At 35.6% G+C, this 12,961-nt stretch overlaps 1 protein-coding gene and 1 non-coding gene across 2 annotated transcripts; one reads left to right on the forward strand and one right to left on the reverse strand.

Moving 5' to 3' along the window:
- Nucleotides 1-548: 548 nt before the first annotated feature.
- Trnar-ucg (transfer RNA arginine (anticodon UCG)) lies at nt 549-622 on the forward strand. The gene has a single exon. It is a non-coding gene; the product is annotated as a tRNA-Arg (tRNA).
- A 459-nt stretch (nt 623-1,081) lies between these two features.
- Nucleotides 1,082-6,203, reverse strand: LOC132564836 (xanthine dehydrogenase-like). Its single transcript, XM_060229457.1, has 2 exons — nt 3,845-6,203; nt 1,082-1,791 (listed from the first exon to the last, which is right to left on the reverse strand). Exons 1-2 carry the CDS (start codon nt 6,201-6,203, stop codon nt 1,082-1,084), a joined length of 3,069 nt encoding a protein of 1,022 aa, XP_060085440.1.
- Between the last annotated feature and the right edge of the window lie 6,758 nt (nt 6,204-12,961).

The following is a 12,961-nucleotide window of genomic DNA, read 5'->3' on the forward strand; positions in this document are numbered from 1 at the left end:
TACGGCACAACAAAAGCTGCTGAGACCGCCTATTTAAGCGGTTTACGTGGACATCTATTACCCCATAATATTCATGTCATGACGGTTAAACCTGGTATTATCCGAACAAAAATGACTGACGGTGTCGACATTTCCCAATCATTGGCAGCAGAGCCTGAACAAGTTGGGCAGGATACCTTAAATGCCTGTATTAAGCATCGACCTATTGTATATACACCTAGCAAATGGCGCTTTATTATGGGGATTATTAACTGTATTCCAGAGTTTATTTTTAAACGATTAAAATTTTAACCTTCGTGAAGTTGTAGGACGCCGCCAACATGCCAGTTTATCCGTCGTTGCAAGCATTTTGAAATACAATTTAAATGGTAATTAAAGCTCTTGAAAGGTTGTTTAAATAGTGTCTTAAACCGTCTCTCCCCACTTTTCTCCGGCTAGGTCCGTTTCATGCCAGACTTGGCGGCGTCCTACAACTTCAAAAGACTTAAGTAGTCCTAAAGGTTGCTTTACTCAAATTAGGAATTGACGTAAGATGATACATTCTTATCGCGTCTGTAGCTCAGCTGGACAGAGCACTGGACTTCGGATCCAGGTGTCGGGGGTTCGAATCCTCCCAGGCGCACCAGATTTCTTATTTATCTAGTTTTAATTTTTAAGCCCATCGTTCATTTGTTGTAGGACGCCGGTTAGATTGACATGACAGCGCCTAAGAGCGTGTTTTCTCAGATAGTTTGTGGGGGATGGAGAAATCCTACGTTAAAGAATAACACTACGAAGAATCGTACTTAAATATACGTGTAGGACGCCGGTTAGATTGACATGACAGCGCCTCTTAGATTGGCATGCCAAACCTTGCGGCGTCCTAACCTGGATGGATCAGGATAGAGCTGGATGAGGCTGGATGGCGATACTTAACTTGAAAGCTAATAGAGTGTATTAAGATTTATAGAATAAGAGGTGTAGTATGTTTATCTGAAATGTCGATTTACAAGTTATTGCAACGTCGTTTAAATGATTGTTAAAGCCTCTTGCAAACTTGTTTAACAAAATAATAATTATTACTATCGTGACTACTGAATAGTTATTCTGCTCTTCCTTTATCTGCAGCATTCGTAAAATTCATAGCAATTGTATCTTCTTCAGCGATGGCTGTCGCCAACTCTTCGGGAAGAAATAAATCTTTGGTGACATGCAAATTGGTTTTATATAAATGACAGCGGCCTGGCTCTTGTGGTGAACGATCAATAAATTCTGATAGCTCTTTCCCCTCACCAATAAGATCATGTGAGATTTTATTCTGAATGTTTTTATGAACAATAAAGGCGTGGTCTGTACCTACTAACTTTAGTTTTGTTAAACCCTGTTGTTTGAGATTACGCAATTCATTTAATTCTTCAGCATTCATAGGCATCCTCTGTATTGGCTTTATGGTTTCAGCTTCTTGATCAATCAATTGTATCTTAAGTGTCATATCTTCTAGTACGGTCTGTAATACTGGTAAATCACAGGGTTTAGACAATACATCATCAACACCATACAGCTTTAATTGGTAGATATCAATGTTAGATTTTGCACTAAACAGAACAATAGGAAAATAGTCTACTTGCTTGCGGATATTTTGGGTAGCGGTAATGCCATTCATAACTGGCATTTCAAGATCCATCAAGCACATATCATAGTTCTTTTGACTGGCAAGTTTTGCTGCCTCTTGGCCATTAGCAGCAATATCCACGCTATAACCCCATTTTGTCAAGACTGAATCTAAGAGTGTTTGTATCTGCTTATTATCTTCTGCAATCAAAATATTCATTTAGATTCTTTCCAGTTAAGTAGCTATACACAGTGTAGTCTGTCGACCACGGAGAAGATAATAGCATATTATTTAGAGAACTCTGGCCAGCACTATTACAATTTTGAGCTAGTTATAAAAATTGGTTCATTTTATCTTGTAAAGAAACAAATATTTTCAACTCTCTGTCTCCATAGATAAAATAGAAAAAAGTTGATTTTTTATGGATTATTTATCATGACTTAAAAAGTAAGTATTTAAGACTTTCACAAAATAAAATGACATACTTACAATAGTAAACTTGCTTGATATCTCTAAATTCTTTTTGCAATAGATTTCAGATTCATCCATTTTGAGAAGGTCCTGTATCTGAAGTTGTAACAAGTGGACTCAAAGAATTTATATCTATTTCTTCACCTGCAATAAAAGATGCTGGCCATACCTGCGTAAATATTTCTGACGACTCTGACGGAATAGAGATTTCAGCTGATGGCAAAATGCCATCACCATTGGTAGCTTTTTCCCAATCTCTTTCGAACGTTTTTTGAACTATTTGAATGATATGTTCGTTATTAGTTAGGAATCCTAATTCGAGATTGTAATTTAATGATGTCATTGAAGGGTTTTGAGAGCCAGCAAATAATAAGTTACTATCTACGATGTAAGTTTTTGCATGAATATATAGTTTCTTAAGATTGAAAAAATAAATAGCGGCGCCTGCTTTGTATATCTCTCTTGCCAGATTAATAGTTTTCTTGTTGTCCATAGCTATAGAATTAATTAAAATACGAATTTTAACACCTCGGCGCACAGCAGCAATAACTGCGTTAACAATTTCAAAATCTGACAATTCTTCCCAATATATATCCAAGCATCTTTCCGCCTGATTGATAATTTCCTTTAAAATAAATCGAGCATTTCCTTGTATCGTTGCCTGCTTATAAAAATAAAAGCGATACCGACCTTGTTGTGGGTATCTCTCTATCTTCGATTCTGTAGACCCATTGCTCCATACTAATCCAGAAGAGGAATGTAGTAGAGGTAAAATTTTGTACCTATCCGTTGGTAAAAAGCTATTTTCAAATACGCTTTTCGCTTCATTAATTGCGTCAAGATCCTTGATTGCAAAGCCGAAATCTCTAACTAAGGTGCCCGTTATTTTTGAAAAATATAGGTTACCTGTCAGTATGATTAATACTCGCTGTGATAAGTTACTAGCATTCACATCAATTAATAAACACTTTATATGGCTGAAACAAAAATTATTGGACGACCAGTGACTGGCAATCCTACCATTTCCGGGAGCATCTATTAATTGTTGACGAAATTGTAAAAACTCTTTGGTTGATGTTACAAGATTACTAAATTGGTATTCATTAATCTGGCCATTTAAAACAATGCGTATATCTACATTTCTGTTTTTTGCTCGTTTAAGTGCAGATAAGATTTTTTGATCTCCTAATTGAAATATTAAAATATCAACCGTTTCTTGTGCACGATCTATATAAGATATCAACATGTTCTGTTGATCATCAGGTTCAATCCAGGCAGCTTCTATGTCCTTTACCGCTTCTAAAAACATTTTTATTTCTATCCTTTAAGACAAGATTGGAATATTATCAAGAAATATATCGTATTTGATATAATTGAATGGCTATAGCCATTATTTTGGGAGAATGTGTATCCATATACATCTTTAAAACGTATTGATATCGGTTTGGCATGCATAAAATACAGCTTGGGGGTCTGCAGGAAGAGAAAGATAGAAATCACTATTAAGACCTCTTTCTTTCCTTGAGACTAAAATCGCCTTACGTATTGCCAAATAAACAGTCATTGAAAGTGCTATCGCTGGCTCTCCTACCTCTTTAGAAGAAAAGAGCAGATTAGGATTTTCAGGAACATTTTTAGCCCTTTCACGAGGAAATAAATAGGTATTCATCTCTAATGGTATTTCAGTTATAGAAGGAATTTTGTACTCCCAGGTATTCGTTGAATTTAGTCTACCTGTATCTTTTTGAATAGTTAATTTTTCGCATAAGATCGAACCTATACCTTGCACAAAACTTCCTTCGACTTGGCCAATATCAATAGATGGATTTAGACTTCTGCCCATATCATAAACAATATCGGCTCGGATTATTTTTGTTTCGCCTGTTAGTATGTCTACTTCAACTTCGGTACAAGCAGCATTATATGTATAACCTATAAAGTTATCGACAGTCTCAGAAGGCGTGTTTTTATTGGGAATGGAACTTAAGTAAGGGGCCGTCGATATTTCTGACTGATATGGTTTAAAAATAATATTTTTAATATCTGTTTCTCCGCCTTTGAAAGCACCATGGGCTAAACTGGTTAAGCTGATTCTAGCATTCCACGCTAAAGCAATAATATTGCGCCAAATAAGAGTGTTATTGGTTAAGCTTATATGGGCCCAGCCATTGGGGTAATTCCAATAATCTATTCCTTGTCTTTTACTCCATTCCTCTCCATATTTTTTCCTCAAATCATCGACAAATTGTTGAATCTTATTTCTTAAATGTTCACAGGCTTGCCTAACAACTTCCCCATTAAACTGAGTACAGGTAGATGCGCCTGTGCTAGGAGGGTTAGGTATTACATGGGTATTAACAAAGTCGGATTGAAAATTTTCGATGGGTATATTGAGTACAGCGGAAGCAATTTGTGTTACTTTTGTCAACATACCTTGCCCTAGATCAACACCACCATGACGAATAAGAATTGTACCGTCAGGATTATAGACTAAAATTAAGGCTGTTGCTTGCTCTAGAGGGGCCAAATTATAACCAGAACCATATTTGACTGGAATGATTGATAGCCCTCTTTTTTTCCATTTATTTTCTTGATTGAAGGCCTGGATTCGTTGTAAGCGTGATGCATAGTCACTTTTTTCTTTGGTATATTCCCAGACTTCTTCTATATAAGCATACTCTAGTTTTTGTCCTTGAGGTGTGAGTTGACCTGTTTTGTACAAGTTTTGTTTCCGAACTTGCTCTGAGTCTAGATTCAATTTTTCTGCTGCTAAATCAATAGCAAGTTCATAGCCCAACAAAGCTTGAATAATACCAAAGCCCCTAAAGGCAGTATTACTCGCTGTGTTCGTACGGTACATATCTGAAGTCGCGCGATAATTCGAAACGTAATAACTGGTATCTCCACGCAAAAGCATACAGTCTGAGACAACGAAAGAACAATCATAGGTCGCGCCAGCATCTCCGTAGTATTCCATATCAACACCTAATATCGTGCCTTTTTTAGTCTTTCTGGAACAATTAGAAGAAGTCATAGCTAATTGTATTCTGCTTAAAACCGGATGACTTTTACCAATAACTTGCATATCTTTTTCTCTAGGAAGAACTGTCTTTATAGACGTTTTTAAACAGTAGCTCGCTAAAGCAGTTATACAAGTTACTAATACGGATTGTAGTGTCTTTCCACCATAACCACCTCCTACCTGTTTCACTATGATTTCTATCTGGTTTTGTGGAATATTCAACAACCGAGAGACCATTTGTTGACAAAGCAAAGGGCTTTGAGTTGAAGCATATAGTGTTAGTTTGTGAACATCCCAAATAGCAACACAGGATTGCGTTTCCATGTAGAAATGGGCGTGATTAGGGAAGTAAAGTGTATGATCAATAGATATGCAATCTTTATGATCAACTTTTATATTGTCATATGTTAAGTTTCCTGCTTTAAGAGAATCAGCTTTTTTTTCATTTGCCCAATCCATTTGAGATGATGGTCTAATAACTTTCCAGATATGGCTAATCGACTCATTAGAATAAGGATTATCTGGCAAAATAGTATTTGTCTTAATTGCTTCATAAATATCAAGAACTGGCAATACACTGTCAATATCAACATACTGGAGACAATGTTTGTCAATATAGGTAGAAATTTGTTCTGCAGATTCTTGGGTCGTAGCTAAAACTAGTCCTAAAGGCTGACCAACGTATAATATCTTGTCTTCAGCAATAAGTGGTGCTTCATATGCAAAAGGTGTTTCATTACAACCGTTACCTGGCCGGTCGGCAGCTGTAATGATCGTTTTAAATTGACTAAATTTCGTCGATAGAATATTGATAAGATCTTGGCGTTCAATACGTTCTTTATTTTCTGGATTAATGTAGTAAAAATTACAGGCTACCTTAGATGCAATCAATAAAGTCCCGTAAAGGCCAGTAGAAGGAATTTCGGTATCTTGTGTGTAACAAACCTCTCCTTGAGTTTGCTGAAATGCAGAAAGTTTTACAAATGAAGAAGATAAGGGATAATCATAGAGCTTTGTAGAGTGTGATTGTTTACCACCACTAACAGGCCATTGTTCCCATTTATCCTGATAGGAGTTCGCAATATTAGCAGGAATCTGCTGAGGGTTGACCTTGGCCATAGCATCTATAAAACTTCTATAAAAAAAGCTACAGGCTAACCCTAATTTATAGTTATTAGAAAAGCCTTCATCGGGTTGTTCAGAAAAACGATCAGAAAAAGTTCTGATTATTCCCTCTATTTCTTTTCTAAAAACAGGATATACTTTGTCCAATAGATAAAATGATAATTGTTTATCTTTTAAGTAGCCCGCTGTTTTGGGAGTTGGAATAGGAAAAGGCGCAATGTTACCAACGGTCATCTTCCATTGAGTAATGGTATCAAGCCCTATACCGTTACTTAACTCAAAAGAGACAGCTGCATTGACAATAGAGTGTGCATTGACTTTTCTTTGAGCTACTTTATGTGACGAAACAAATCTTTTTTGTTTCGTTAAAGGAACAAGATATTCAATAAGTAAAATATCCTCAACATCAATTAAATGTGTTCGAATTTTTTGAATGAGTGTGTTTATACTATAAGTAACAATTGTATTTTCTGATAAGAGTAGTACCTTTATTTTTGTATCTAGGCAGTCCAGAAGGGTAAGTAAATCTGACGGAAAAATAGTTCCTTGCAAGATATGGTTCAATACAAGCATTGTATTTCCACCAATGCTTGCAGCATTACGGACAACATGTCCCGCCGTCCGCTTACACATATATAATAAGCTTTCTTTTACTGATTCGTGTTCTTTTAAAAAATGAGTACAGTTTAAAAAATCAATTAACTTGCTATAAGTTGAGGAAGCACCTAATGTAAGCTCATTTGGTGTATACAGTAACTGCTGTAATTCAGTTAGTGCTGTAATATTTATCCAGACAGAAGATTTATCATACTCTTTCTCATAGACTCCTCTACTGGTTCCTCCAATAATAAATTGTTTTTTTTGATGGCGGGAAACAACCTGACGTAGCTCAGCTAAATTTGTCACGAAAAAATATTTTTTATCGCCTATATTATAATAAAATGCTTTTTTGTCAGCTGTTATTGAATCTGTATTTATGTTAGGTTTCCAATCCAGATATTCTTGAGGTAGACTAGCATTATATTTAGGATCAATAACTGTAGGTAGATTATCTTGTGGAATCTCAAAATGTTTTCCTTGATCTTTTGCAAATTTTTTCATACCTATTAATAAGCTTCTATAGCCAGTACATCGACATAAATTGCCATCAAAAAGCGTTTCTATTTCTTTATGTGTTAGTGATTCTTGTTTAGCTAGTTGAGCAGTCATTTGCATAACAAACCCTGCTGAACAGTAACCACACTGAGTACCATTATTTTTAGCGACTTCATAGGAAACAGGATTAATGACATCTCTAGTGTTTCCTGTACCTTCAATAGTTGTAATGCAACTGTTATCTAAAGTGCATACAGCTTTCAAACAGGCATTGATAGATTTATGTACTAACTGATTAGCTTCATACTCAGATAGGATAACTGTACATCCTCCACAGCCTCCTTGCCCACAAGGTTTTTTAGTCCCCATGTAGCCTAATGTACGTAGATAATCAACTAGTATTAAATTAGGATCTGGTGTGTTAAGCTCAATCAACCGATTATTTAAATAAAAAGTAATAGATCCTTTGGCATTTTTGCTCATTAGTTTTACCCCTCAAATAAAATATGTTAACGCTTAAACAAATCTACAGCACAGCTGAAAAACAACCCATAGATTACTAGGATACTATTTTTGCTAGAGTTCTAAATATCTTAAAGTCTAAAAATGAAAAAATCTCTCTTAATAAAAAATAACATATGATCAAAGATAGAATGCACCGTGGATGAAAGAGTAATTCTAAATATTTCGCCTTTAAGCAGGGGGAGCTATTCATTTCCCCACCTTGTCATCATTGCACTTAGCAATATTTGCACATGCTTATTATCTTCAGCAATGAGAATGTTTATTTGAGATGCTCCCCTGTAATACTACAGCTACAGATAAAGATCATAGCAAATTCGTGAGCTGATAGAAAGGAATATGAGCTGATTAAGGAAATTTAAATACTTGAAGGTGTAGGTAGTGTCGAAGTCCAAAAGAATATAGGAACAGCTGGTAAAAGCATTAGTACCAATAATAACAAAAAAAATTATATAAAATTAAAAAATGATCCCGTTAGTTTTTCAGAAAGATATCATTAATTTTTGTACGATTATCGGTAATGCTAATTTTATTAGTGGGGTTGTTATTATTTGGTTTCGGAAGAAGGTTTTGAGGCAGCAGAAATAGTATAGAGTTAAAAAAAAGCGAATGATTAGGATAAATTCTGATAAACGATATAGACTAAACAATTATATATTAATATTAGATCTTTATTTGTCAAAGGCTGAGGGGGTAACTGATAATGTCCACCAAAAAAATTATATTTTTAGGAATTCAACTATTACTAGCTAGTTGCTCAACACATGTCGTTCAAGATCAAGAGCACTTTACAACTCATCAAGGCTTACCAACAGGTTTCTGGACAACATTTCAATCTGCCAACAAAAAATTTTCTGAGGCTAAACGTAATATTCCTACACTTATTTGGTTAATGAAAAGGTTACCAAAAGGTGCAGATATTCATAATCATTTGAGTGGAGCAGTTTATTCTGATTATTTATTACAAACAGCCATAAAAAAACAATTGAACTACAATTTAGAAACAAATTTATTTACAACTGAACCGCCTAATCAAAAAAATATTATTTCTAATAGAGATTTAGTTACCCAAATCGAATTTTTAGGTCAATTTAGGGATAATTACAGTTTGCGTGGATTTTTTCATAATTCGACGCTCAGCGGTCGTGATCAATTTTTCAAGACATTCGGTTATTTTAATTCTGCTCAACGCAGTAATAATGACAAATTAATCGAACTCATTCGTCGTAATATTGATCAAAATATTCAGTATGTTGAGTTAATGGCAAATTTGATTCCCAGGGAGGTCCAGACAAAGTTTTTTGACGCATTACCAAATTTTGACATGAATAACATTGATAAAGCTTTTTTAATTTTAGAACCCCTTACGAAAAATAAAGAATTTATCGACCGAATAAAAAAAGATCTTGATTCTCGAGAGATGTATATAGCTAACCATATTGGTTCAAATTATCTTCCTTATTTACAAGGAGAAAATCCTGATTTTGTTATTCGTTATATTTTGCAATTAGGTCGTCTTAGCACATTACGAGATTTTTTTATTGAAGCTGTTATCTGGATGACTGCAGTAAAAGAAGAAACACGTTATGTCGGTATTAATTTAGTACAACCTGAAGATGATCCAAGATCCCTAGAAAATTTTACAAAACAGATGAAGATTCTCGATTATCTTTGGCAACGTTTAGGTAAACCACAAATTACGCTTCATGCTGGTGAGCTTGTTCTTGCTGACTCTCCAGTAGAACCTATGTGGTCACGTATCCAAGATTCTATAGAGATTGGACATGCAAAACGTATTGGTCATGGTATTTCTATTGCTTGGGAAAAAAATTTATTAAGACTTTTAGAAAAAATGGCTAAAGAAAAAATATTAGTTGAAATTTGTCTTAGTAGTAATGAATATATTCTTGGTGTACAGGGAAAAAACCATCCCTTTGACCTGTATCGTACGAAAGGTATTCCGATAAGTCTCAATACAGACGATGAAGGTGTCAATAGAAGCAATTTAACTATGGAATTTGTCAAGGCATTTACTCGCTATGATCTAGATTTAGAAGATCTGTTGACCTTCTCGCGTAATAGTTTAGAGTATTCCTTTTTGCCTGGAGAAAGTTTATATATAAATCATGATTTTACACGTATACGTCCAGAATTTAAAGGCGTTCGATATAAAGCTAATTGGAAGCCGGATCCACAAGCAAAGCAATTGCTAAAAGAGAACCCAAAGTTAAATAGGCAGGTTCGTTACGAACGAGCTGTTTATGATTATTATATTTGGTTAAATAATATTTTTATACAATAATTTGCTGAATAGATAAGACTATTAAAAATTTTAGGCTCTATAATATTTACAGTTTCATCTGTTTTACAATCATTTTTCGTAAGGTTAAAAACGCAGCCTCTGTTAAATTAGCAATCGCGATGGCTTCAAGATGATTCTTTGATAACCAAATACTTACCTGCTGAAAATCAGCTTCGCTCATTTCTATCGTAAGCTCTGGTGAACCAACAATAAACCGTGAGGAAATGCTTTTACCAATCAATGCAATTTCTAAACGTTCTTCCATATTAATAGACCAAAAATTGTAAATCGTACTCTTTAAATAACGTGACACACCTTTTCTATTTGCGTCGGCTATGGAAGCCGAGCCAGAAACAGTATTATGTTTGTTAGCCATTATCGTTCTCCTTGATAGATCGATTGTGGTTAGCTGCGGTCAGTAGCTGTAACTACTGGCTGCAGCGTTTTTTGTCCTAGCAGACAGATTCAATACATATGTAATTCTCAGGCATACAAGTATGATTACGTCATCTAATAACCTCCTTTCTGCAATTGGTATCTCTAGTCAGTTCATAAACCTGATCCAGGTTTTGATCATAAACACTGTCTTTACATAAAACAGGTGCTAGCGGGCCACTATCACGAATAAGTTGATACACATGACCACTACCAGCAGAGCCATTGACGCGCGAATGTATTAATTCTAAATAACCAGTTTTTACTAAACGCTGTACATATTTATATAGATTTTCTTTTGATGCCCCAGACACAACAGCTAAACAATCAATGCGAAATTGTCGTAAAATTCTCATCGTCTGCCAAGCACGGGTTCTTGCTGTTGTATTTTTGTTGAGACAACCATTCTTATTAATCTGTGCTTTCACACGAGGTCCCCAACAAATCCCAAATTAAACCGTCGGCGTCCCCATAACTTTAATGTCACTTCTTCAACCTGATTCGATTTACCTACTCGCTCTATCTTGCTTAACCCCACTGCCATCAACCCAATATTACCATCAGATTCTTTAAACAATAGCTCCAATAAATCATCTGTAACTGTAAGTTCACAACGGGCATCAACAAACATACGAGCATCAGTTAAGTCTAAAGGTTTAAATTCAATCCAATCACTAATACGACGACGAATTTGCGGTCGTTGAATACGTAGTTCTGTTCCTTGATGACCTGTCAGTAAGACAGGTTGATTACTTAAATCATGAATATCTCGTAATGTTTCTAACATCCGTCCAGCTGCACGATGTTCCGCGTTTTCTAAAATCTGATTAATATCATCGACAAACAAGGGCTTTTTTAATTTCACAAGTTGTTCAATAATGTAATCAACCATAGGATTACAACGACCTAATGGTTCAGCTCCTAATTCTTTCATCAAAGCGCCAAGCATGGCAGTTGCTGTCCAAGTAGCCCGTGCACGGACAAATACAGCATCAACTTCATTACGTAGCCAAGCCAACGCTGTTGTTTTGCCAGTACCGGCATAGCCATAAACAAGACCCATACCCGGAATACCATGAGCTCTCTCTGCTAAAGAACGATATCCTTCTCTTAGACGAATGACATTTTTAACTGGTGCAAATGCGTTTTTCATGGTTGTCTGATTTCTGAGTTTTGATATCGTTGATTCATCACACGTTCTAAAAAATGATAATGTTCATGATGAGTCGCTTGAAACAGGTCAAGAAAGTCTTGTTCTTCTTTGGTTAAGTCACGAAGATAACGAGCTTCTAACAGAACTCTTGCTTTATGATCTTTACTGTCATAGGTTTGTTGTTCTTCATAGTCTTGCTGTCTATTTTCTAAGATACGTTGCTGTTGTATATAAAATAATTGTTCTGCTTCTAACTCTAGTTCTGTCTTGTGATTTTGTTCTTGATAGTTAAGAGCAGCATCTGCAGCTTGAGTCGCTTCTGTTTTATAAAATTATTGGGTATTACTGGAGTTACCCTAAAGCTGTAGACAGTTGATTCGTTGATATACTACAATTTTCATACTGTTTTGGGCTAATACCTCCTAAATAACTATGGCGACGTCTTCGATTATAAAACATTTCGATATAATCAAATATATCTGCACGCGCTATCGTTCTTGTTTCATACACTCTTTTACCAATTCTTTCCTTCTTCAATGAGCTGAAAAATGATTCTACTACCGCATTGTCATAACAATTGCCTCGACCACTCATACTCGCTACCAAATTATGATCCTTTAAAAAGTTTAACCATTCATAACTGGTAAATTGACTCCCTTGATCTGAATGAATAATCACTTGTGATTCTGGCCTTCTTCTACTTAATGCCATTAATAACGCAGCTAATACCAAATCTCTTTTCTGCCGTGACTGCATCGACCAACCTATCACCAGCCGTGAATACAAATCTAATACCACTGAAATATATAGCCACCCTTGCTTGGTACGCACATATGAGATATCTGTAGCCCATATCTGATTAGGAGCAGATACATCAAATTGTTGCTTGACAAGGTTGGGCGCCACTACCGATGGCTTACTGTAGATAAACTTACGTTTCTTGTAGCTATACTTGGCAACGATGCCTGCTCTTCTCATTAGACGAGCAATTCGATTCTTACTTATCTTAATACCCATTGCCCGTAAGTCTTGATAGATACGTGGGCTTCCATAAGTACAACCTGATTCTTGATAAGACTTCTTGATCATTGCCAGCAGCTTTTTATTTTCGATAGCTCTGTTTGACTGTGGCTGTTTTAGCCAGGCATAAAAGCCACTGCGATGTACTTGCAAGACACGACACATTGCGGTGACAGGAAACGTCTTTTGATGATTTTTGATAAACACGTACTTTACTCTGACAGT

The sequence above is a fragment of the Ylistrum balloti genome, unplaced genomic scaffold, assembly GCF_031769215.1.
Source record: "Ylistrum balloti isolate Yb309-2 unplaced genomic scaffold, AGI_CSIRO_Ybal_v1 Utg372944, whole genome shotgun sequence".
Taxonomy (NCBI): Eukaryota; Metazoa; Mollusca; class Bivalvia; order Pectinida; family Pectinidae; genus Ylistrum; species Ylistrum balloti.